Raw genomic sequence first — 10,096 nt, forward strand, 5'->3', positions numbered from 1 at the left:
AATTTTGTAGCATGTAGCATTATCTCAGCTACCTTATATAATCATTTTAAAGGACAGTTATAAATGGGATACTACCTGTGAAAGTCCCAAATTCAGTGCCTGGGACAGAGTTGAGTACTATCCTTAATACTTTCTAAATGTTTGCGACCCTGCAAAAATTTGTTTCCAGACCAGACTTCTCTCCTGGACTCCAGGCTTGTATGTCCAAGTTCCTACTTGAATCTCCACTTGAACTGTAGATATTTCAAGCATAACATATCCAAAACTATAGTCCTGATCTCTGCCCCATCTCTCTTGGTGTCAGACTTCCAGTTGCTCACACTGAAAACCTTGGTGAGGTCTTTGACTCCTCTCTTTCTCTCACACCCCATATCCAGTCTCTCAGAAAATCATGTTCTCTCCATTTCTAACATATATTCAGAATTAAGAACTTCTATTCTTGGGGGACACCTGGTGACTCAGTTGTTAAGTATCCAATTTTTTATTTCAGTTCAGGTCATGATCACACAGTTCATGGAATTGAGCCCCACGTTGGATTCTGTGCTGACAGCATGGAGCCTACTTGATTCTCTTTCTCCCTCTCTTTCTGTTTCTCCCATGCTCATGTTCCCTCGCTCCCCCCCCACCTCTTCCCTCCCTCCCTCCCTCAAAATAAATAAATAAACTTTAAAAAGAAAAAAGAACTTCTGTTCTTGGAAAGACACTGTCGGAGAACAAAAAGACAAGCCATGAACTGAGAGCAAATATTTGCAAATTATGTATCTGATAAAGGATTCACATATTTAGATTATGTAAAGAATTCCTTCTTTTGAACTGTAGTTGACATATATTCATTTCAGATGTACAACATAGCATTTATATACATTATGAAGTGATCACCATGATAAAATCTAGCTACCATCTATCACCATACAGAGTTGTTACAGTATTATTAACTCTGTTCCCTTTGCTGTACGCCACATCACAGTGTCTTATTTTTATTATAACTGGGAGTTTGGACCTCTTAATCCCCTTCCCCTACTTTAGGAAGAATTCTTAAAACTCAATAAGGAGAAAACACACAACCCAGTTCAAAATGGGAAAACACTTGGAACTTCAACAAAGATATATGGATGGCATATAAGCACACACAAAGTTGCTCAACATCATTTTTCATTAGGGAAATACAAATTAACACCACAATGAGATGTCTGTATGCACATGTATCAGAATGGCTAAAATCAAAAAGGCTAACCATAACAAGTATTGGTGAGGATGTAGACCAGTTGGAACTGATACACTGCTATGGAAATGTAAAATGGTGCAACCACTTAAAAAGATAAACATACTTCTATAATACAACCCAGCCATTCTACTGCTAAGTATTTACCTAAGAGAAATGAAATGTATATCCATATAAAGACTTATACATTAATGTTCATAGCAGCTTTATAGGTAATAGCCAGAACTTGGAAACAGCTCAGGGTCCATCAGCAGATGAATGGGTAAACAAATTATGGCATATCCTTACAAGGGAATGCCACTCAGCAATAAAAAGGAATGAACTACTGATACATGCAACTACGTGGATGAAGTTCAAAACCTCTATGCTGAGTGAAACAAGTTGGAAAATGAGTCTGTACTGTCTGGTTCCATTTATATAAAGTGCTAGAAAATGCAAACCAATGTTTGTAGTGACAGAAACAGTGGCTGCCTGGGGACTGGGAGGGAGATGACAAAGGGACATGAGGAAACTTTAGAGAGTGATGGGTATACTCATCATGTTGAGCGCAGCGATGCTTTTATGGTTGCATACATCAAAACTTAGCAAATTATACATTTTAAACATGCAGTTTGTTATATGTAACTACACCTCAGTAAAACTTTTTGCAGAAAACAATATATTCAGAATCTGTCTCCTCTTCATCATCTTTATTTTTTCCATCTGATTTCATCCACCGTCTTCCCCCTAAATTACTGCAATAGCCTTCTAACTGGTCTCCCTGCCTTTTTTTTTTTCTCCTTAAATCCTTGCTCCCTTTTAACCTATTCTCAACACAACAACCAGAACGTTCCTTTAAACTTGTCAGAGCATGTCACTTCAGCTCAAAATCCTCCTGCAGCTCCCTCTCCCACTCAGAATAAAAGGCTCTTATATGGGGGCATCTGGGTGGTTCAGTCTGTTGAGCGCCCAACTTCCCCTCAGGTCACAATCTTGCAGTTTATGGGTTTGAGCCCCACATGGGACTCTGTGCTGACAGCTTAGAGCCAGGAGCCTGCTTTGGATTCTGTGTCTCCCTCTCTCTCTCTGTCCCTCCCCCACTTGTGTGCACTCACTTGCTCACGCTCTCTCTCTCTCTCTCTCTCAAAAACAAACATTAAAAAAAAAAGGCTCTTAAATGGCCTACCCCAGTCATGTCGCCTCTCTGATCTGATCTACTGTTTACCCCATGACACATGGGTCTCCTTGCTAGTTCTTTCTTGAAAACTCCAGGCGCACTTCCTCCTTTGGGCCTTTGTGTTGTTCTCTCTGCCTAGACCACTGCCCTGNTTCCATAGCAATTTTATCATACTCCATAGTTTACCTTTCTGTGTTTCCTTCTTCTACTAGAATATAAGCTACACACGGGCCTGAATCTTTGTTGTTTTGTTTACTTGTGTACCCCAAGTGCATAGATCAATGCCTGGAACATAGCAGGCTCTCAAGAAATATTTCTGAAGTGAATACTTATTTAAATCTTTAAGATGCATTGACAAATTAGGGTAGAACTAAAGTGGGTAATAAGAATGACAAGAGGTTTAAGATATATACATGAGGCATGGGTGCCTGGGTGGCTCAGTCAGTTAGGCACCTAACTTTTGATTTTGGCTCAAGTCATGATCTTAAAGTTTGTGGCTTCGAGCCCTGCATTGGTACTGTGCTGACAGCGCAGAGCCTGCTTAGGATTCTCTCTCCCTTTCTCTCTGCCCCTCTCTCACTCGCTCTCTATCTCTCTCTCAAAAATAAATGAAAATGAACTTTTAAAAATATATATATACATGAGGAATAGTTGAGGCAACTGGAGACATCACAGAGAAGAATAGATTTAGTGGAAACATGATCCCCTTTTAGCTACTGAGGAGTTAACTGTATAAAAGAGGAAGGATGTTTGCTCTGTGATATCACAGAGGACAAAGCTAGCCCAAACAAGCCAGATGTAGGCCCAGACTAAGAACTTTTTTACTTTCTTAGAATTGTGGTAAGCTGCCATAAAATAATGATCACTCACCGGACAAGGTCAAACAGAATAATCATCCTTCCGGGATTGAAAAGGATCCCACATGGGGAAGTAGTTGAATTAGATGGCCTTGAAAAGTTTGTTCTAGTGAGAAGATAGTGTACTCTTTTAACATCCAGTTATTCCCAGGATGCCTGGGTGACTCAGTTGGTAAAGTGCCTGACTCTTAATCTCAGCTCAGGTCTTAATCTCAGGGTCATGAGTTCAAGCCCCACACTGGGCTCCATGCTGGGCGTGAAGCATGAATGAATGCATGCATGCATGCATGCATACATACATATATACTCACTTAAAATAAAATCCAGTTACTCCTGACAATTCTGAATGCTCAATCACTTGTGAAGTTAATTTTTCAAATGCTTGTTTTACATGACAAGGACATGTCAAAGGTAACTTCATACCTTCATAATTATGGTTAATTATCTTTGCCATCTAGCTGTATATCTAAAAATTACTTGATTCATTATTTTAACCCATTATTATTGCTGAAAATAAAATATTATGTTACTATCAGTTTTGACCTCCGTATCCCTCATTTGAGAATGTTTAACAGTATCATGGAATAAAATCTCCAGTATTCTAGAATTTAAGTTTCACATTTAAGAAGTGTAGGCTTCATTGTTTTAGATTAACTTTCTTCACTTTTTTATTTTTTATTTATTTTTTTTAATGTTTTATTTATTTCTAGGAGAGAGAGAGAGAGAGACAGCGTGAGCAGGGGAGGGTCAGAGAGAGAGGGAGTCACAGACTGAAACAGGCTCCAGGCTCTGAGCTGGCAGTCAGCACAGAGCCCAACGCGGGGCTCGAACCCGCGAACCGCGAGATCATGGCCTAAGCGAAAGTCGGACTAAGCCACCCAGGCGCTCCAACTTTCTTCACTTTTTTAAATGGCTACATATGTTCATCATCTTTCTTCTTTTATAGGAGCGGGATCGTTATGCCTACAAGATTCATCTTCCAGAAACAGTAGAGCAACTGAGGAAATTCAATGCAAGGAGGAAACTAAAGGTAATTAAATCGGCAAAAAGCTTTCCTAAAGCTAAATTCTCACTTCTAAAAATTATTTCAATAAGGTTTTGGTTTTTAAATCATTTAAGGTAATATCTAACTGTGAATCTAAACAAAATGTTATAATAAATGAAAGATTAATCACATTCTAGATTTGTATTATCCTAAAAATTCATAGCAGAGATAGGATTTTTTTTGAAATAGGAGTTTACTATTTTTTTTTTATTTATTTTCAATGTTTTTTTTTTTTTTTGAGAGACAGAGCCTGAGTGGGGGAGGGCACAGAAAGAGAGAGACACAGAATCCAAAGCAGGCTCCAGGCTCTGAGCTGCCAGCACAGAGCCTAATTCGGGGCTTGAACCCACAAACTGAGATCATGACCTGAGCCAAAGTCAGACGCTTAACTGACTGAGCCACCCAGACACCCCAGGAATTTACTATTATTATCCATTGTTGTTGAATATGAACATAGGCCACAGTTTCTCAAACTTAAATATTTTGACAAGAAGATCTAAGTTTAGTCCAGTGGAAACAACACTGGATTAGAATTAATTGGACAACCATCACAAAGCAGTAAGAATCTCCACCACCTTGGTCTACTAGAAAATATTTTCAAATTACTTTTCTCACCTTTTCTTTATTCTTCCCAGTTACCTTTCTCCTTTACTACTCTCNNAAAAAAAAAAAAATAGTAATTATCTCATAAGGGGAGCCCATTTGATTTTAAAAGGTTTTGAAAAAGACCAAATATAAAATAGTACACTATTTTCCTAGTAAAAAAAATTAATGTTTATTTATTTATTTTGAGAGAGAGTGAGTAAGGAAGGTGCAGAGAAAGGGACAGAATCCCAAGCAGGCTCTGCACCATCAGCACAGAGCCCAAACCCACAAACTGTGAGATCATGACCTGAGCCAAAATCAAGAGTCAGACGCTCTGCTGACTGAGCCACCCAGGTACCCTAACCCTAGGGAAAAATTGTACGGGACATTTCCCCCCTCTTCCCAACAGAGGAAACTCTGTTATACTGTGGTCTTAAAATTATTATTTGACTTATTTTTGATTACTGTAAAATAGTCAGCTTCAAGTCTGTCCTCTAAGTGGTTGGTTGGTTAGTAGCCCTCCTTAGCCATGTGACTCCCACCAACTATAGAACTTTGTAAATATTTTCGTATATGTCCTAGATTGCAATAATATTCATTATTATTCAACCCCTAAAGTATCTGAATAATTGTATATTTACACTAGATTTTGAGGAACGTTTATGTGGATGGGGGAAACTAGGCCATGATATTATCCTTTGAGCTGAACTATTCAGTCTAGTAGCTGCTAGCTACACATAGCTATTTAAATTAATGACAATTAAATCAAAAGTGTTCCTCAATCACACTAGCACATTTCAAGTGCTCAGTAACCAAACACAGACATAGGACATTTCCCTATCATTGTAAAAAGTCCTATTGGACTGTGCTGCTATATAACAGGGGGGATTGTAACGTGTCATTGTTGGTGATGAGGATTCTCAGTTACGCCTCTGTCCTAATTGTTTTTACAGTCAGCACTTCAAACTGGCTCTTCCCTATTTGCTTTAAAAGTCCTTAGCAAAAATAATTATTAAAAACATGCCATTATCAAGATGGCACCCAAAGAAGTTTCCCAAGACTTTGACATATGTCTGAACCACTGTAGCCTACAAAATAAAAAAAAAAAAAAAAACACCTCACTATCCAAAGTAAAAATTTGTCAGCTGTTTTTGAAGTTCATTTCCTCCCCCAAAGGAACCATTAATTACAGTTTTTTCTCAGTTCTCCCCTAGTCTGACCCTGCTTTGGCCTTTGTGACATTGCCCTGTCTGGGGCTGAACCTTTCATTGGCCAAGTCCAGGCCTTTCACCATAGGGCTCAGGTTTGCCCATCACAAGAAACCCATGCTGTAGTTCTCCCAGTGCCACAAAATCAGACTTGGGCCTAAAATAGCCAGAGTGGTGACTAAGATTCATTTGGACAGGGCAAAGCTGTTACAGCAGAGAGGGGTCATATGAACTTACCACATCCCTTTGCAGGACTATTTACAGTTTCAAGACCCACCAGACAACCTAGAATTAGGAACATCAGCAGGGTTGTCATTGAGATTTTTTTCAGCTTCTGGTAAGGCTGTATTCCTTTATGTGATTCAGCCAGCCTGGTTAAAGTGTGTTATGCCTACCATCCGCAAGAACTCATTCTCCTCTTTCTGCCTCTTCTGTGAGCTTCCAGAACACAGATTTCGGCTTCGTTAGCTTTCAGAGGCCACCACACAACTTTGTTTCACAAATGTACAGCTAGGTACCCATCCTTGTATCTAGACACTGTTTTTAAGCTCCTCAAATGTTGGGCAACACCCCAGTGTGGTTTCTTTATTTGTTTGTTTTTTACTCCCTTTGAAATGATTAAAAGGGAAGTTCACAGAAAGCAGTAGAAAATTGCTTTTGTGACTTGGAGGAAGGAAATTTTTATTGTCCGTGGCAAGAAGAACAGCATTATGGGAAAGAGTGGGCTCTGTAGCTACATTGCCTTAAGTGAATCATGGCTCTGACACTTACTGGATGTGTAACCTTGAACAAGTTATTTAAATTCTCTGTGCCTTAGTTTCCTTATCTACAAAATGTGGATAATGGCAATAGCTAACTCATATGGCTATAAGAATTCAATGAATTAGTATGTTACAGCAGTTACAAAAGTACATGCAGTCATGAGTGTTCCATGCATATTATTTGTTATTAACATTATTACTGTTGTTACTGTTTTACTGTGATTTTAATGGTAATACCTTTGACTTGATACTCTGTTTATGAATAACTAATTCCAAAATGCGCACTCCATACCATTTTAGCTTTTTTCCTAGTCATTGACATTAACATTTAGAAGTTTTTAAAAGCTTTTAAAAATGTATAAACAGGGCGCCTCAGTGGCTCAGTCGGTTAAGCATTCGACTCTTTTNGCTCTGAGCTGTCAGCACAGAGCCCGACACGGGGCTTGAACCCACGGATGCAAGATCATAACATGGGCCAGAGTCGGATGCCCAACTGACTGAGCCACCCAGGCACCCCAGTATCTGACTTTTGATTTCACCTCAGGTCTTGATCTCATGGTTCGTGAGTTCGAGCCCCATGTCAGGCTCCTCACTGCCATTGTGGAGCCTGCTTGGGATTCTCTCTCTCCCTCTCTCTCTGCCCCTCCTCTGCTTGCACTCTCTCTGTCTCTCAAAATAAATGAACATTTTTAAAAATTCATTTAAGAAAATCTACATGAAAGGAGAGACATTTAATGTTCATGGGTTAGAAGACTCAGTATTGGTAAGATGGCAGTGTTTCCCAAGTTGATCTATAGATGCAACATAGTCTCCTAAGCAGAAGTTGACAAATTGATCCTAAAATTTCATATGGAGATGCAAAGGACTTACAATTGCCAAAACAATCTTGAACAAATGACAAAGTTGGAGGACTCCTACTTTGCAATTTTGACACTTAACTATAAAGCTACAGTTATCAGGACTCTGGTACTAATATCAGATAAGGGTAGACATACAGATCAGTGGAATAGAATTGAGAGTTCTGGAATAAACTCTTATTTTGTTTGTCAGTTGATTTTCAACAAAAGTGCCAAGGCAATTCAATGCAGAAAGAAGTCTTTTCAACAAATGGTGTAGGGACAATTGGATATCCATATGCAAAAGAGACCTTTAAAAGGTCACATTTGGGGCACCGGGGTGGCTCAGTCAGTTAAGCATCCGACTTCTGCTCAGGTCATGATCTCGTGGTTCATGAGTTTGAACCCCGCATTGGGCTCTGTGCTGGCAGCTCAGAGCCTGGATCCTGCTTNCTAGAATAATTACTTATATCTGTAAATCCATAGAGACTGAAAGTAAATTGGTGATTGCCAGGTGTTGGGTAGTGACCACTTAATAGGTATAGGGATTTGGAGGGAGGGAGGTGATGGTGCTTTGGAACTAGACAGAAATGGTGGCTGCACAGTATTGTGAACGTACTGAATACTACTGCATTGTACACTTTAAAAGGGTTAATTTTATGTGAATTTTGCATACCCCACTTGTTTTTATACCATGTGACAAAAATTCTTCTTACATACTGGTTTCCTCTTCAGTACACTCTAGGGATATGACACATTTCCATAGTAACAGTGGCTCACTGTACCACTCAGCTCACCCAAGGGACCACCCCTCCCTCAGCCCCAGTTATACTAGAGGTTAGAGGGGCGTGTGTTTATTGAAACAGCCTCATGGTTGATTCTGATATGTCCACCGTATTGAGAGTCATTACTCTCATTAAGCACAAACTGTAATGGTTCTACAAAATTCGATCATATCATGCATATCATAATTAACCAGCTGTTGGACACAAAGATTGCTTCCAGTTTTCCACAGCCATAAATACTTTCGCATTGTCCACCTTTGTATACCTATGATTATATTCTTAGGGCAAGTTCTGTGCTACTGGAATTATTGGCATCAACGTATGTATGTGTATTTAAGACTTATGATCTCTCTCAATAACTTCCCTTCCAAAAAGCTATTTGAATAATTTTTATGTGTCTTTGGTGGTGAGTTTTACTTTTGAGTTAACGTTTTTCTCATTCTGAAAGTTTTGTGAAACATTTTTATGCCAGAATATAAAACAATACTCATACTTTGCTGAAATTTCAAGATTATTACTCATTCATCACAACAACATCGATACTAAACAATCAAAGTGTTTTCTTTCCATATTTATACATTCATTTTGGAATTTAACCTCTCAACAGGCTTCAGGAGACAACAAATCCCCAATGAGAAAATTATTTCGACAATTAGCATTAACATCATTTTCAGACTACCTTTCATATGTAGATTTTTAGAAAGTTAAAATTTTGAATTATCACACATTTCTTTTTATTCTCCTCTCTTGATTCATTTCATTTTTACATCTGTGAATGATGGAAATTTTTTTTTCTCACTTTGGTTACCAGATGTTTCAGATGTTGAGTTTTCCTCTCTTTTTGTTTTATACTAAGCTCTAGAATTTTAATACTTTGGTTTTTAAAAAATCCTCTAGAAACAATACTTCCTTTAATAAACTGCGTAGGCCTCAGTACAAGACTAGATACGAGAATCCTGTTTTCTCAAATCGAATATTAGGATACATAGGACAGACTGTGATCTAGGCTCTCTGGAAAAATCTGTGCTCTGTGGTATGTCTTAAGGAGACACCCATGTACGCAAGCCCTAGGTGCCATCTACTTGGAGTTTACTTAGCAAGAGGTTAGGTTGGGGGAGGTGCTAGGGAAACATCTGTTAGCATCTGAGCTTGTCTAACTAGGGAAGAGGCTAAGGAAAGGAATCTGTTCTAGAAATCATCTCCTTTGCTTGAATAATCATGAATTATTTCTACCACTACAAAGCAAATTTCCCCACAGTGAAGCATGTCAAATGTTCTTTTGTAAAAAAGAACGAAAGAAAAGAAAAGAAAAAAATAGAAGCAGTAGTCTGTATTTGGGTAATTATTGCATTCAGTAAAGTTTAGGAAATGGTGAGTTGAATCCATGTGACTCAGTTTAAAAGATAAAAACATTTATTCCTTACACTGTATATACAGAAAATGAGGAAGATTTCTGATAACTTTCTACAGTTTTCCTGTATTGATTTTGCAAATTGCGGAAGTATCTAGTCTGTATGCTGCTCTGAATTACCAGTTGGTCCCTCAAATTCCTGAACTTTGCAGAACTAGAAAAAGTTTGTTTAGTAATGCCATTTTCCAGCACTTTCCAGCGCTGTGCTCTTTCATGCAATAGCCACTGGC

The 10,096-nt window shown here is 38.6% G+C and overlaps 1 protein-coding gene across 1 annotated transcript in view; it reads left to right on the forward strand.

Moving 5' to 3' along the window:
* The window catches only part of CASK (calcium/calmodulin dependent serine protein kinase), a gene marked incomplete at its 3' end in the record, with an annotated part of 276,912 nt that overhangs the window by 154,402 nt on the left and 112,414 nt on the right, over positions 1-10,096 (forward strand). The window contains exon 8 of the mRNA XM_077768526.1: positions 4,182-4,265. Coding sequence (XP_077624652.1) covers positions 4,182-4,265 — 84 coding nt within the window. The remainder of the gene's footprint in view (positions 1-4,181; positions 4,266-10,096) is intronic.

The sequence above is a fragment of the Crocuta crocuta genome, unplaced genomic scaffold (genome assembly GCF_008692635.1).
Source record: "Crocuta crocuta isolate KB4526 unplaced genomic scaffold, BGI_CrCroc_1.0 scaffold467, whole genome shotgun sequence".
NCBI lineage: Eukaryota > Metazoa > Chordata > Mammalia > Carnivora > Hyaenidae > Crocuta > Crocuta crocuta.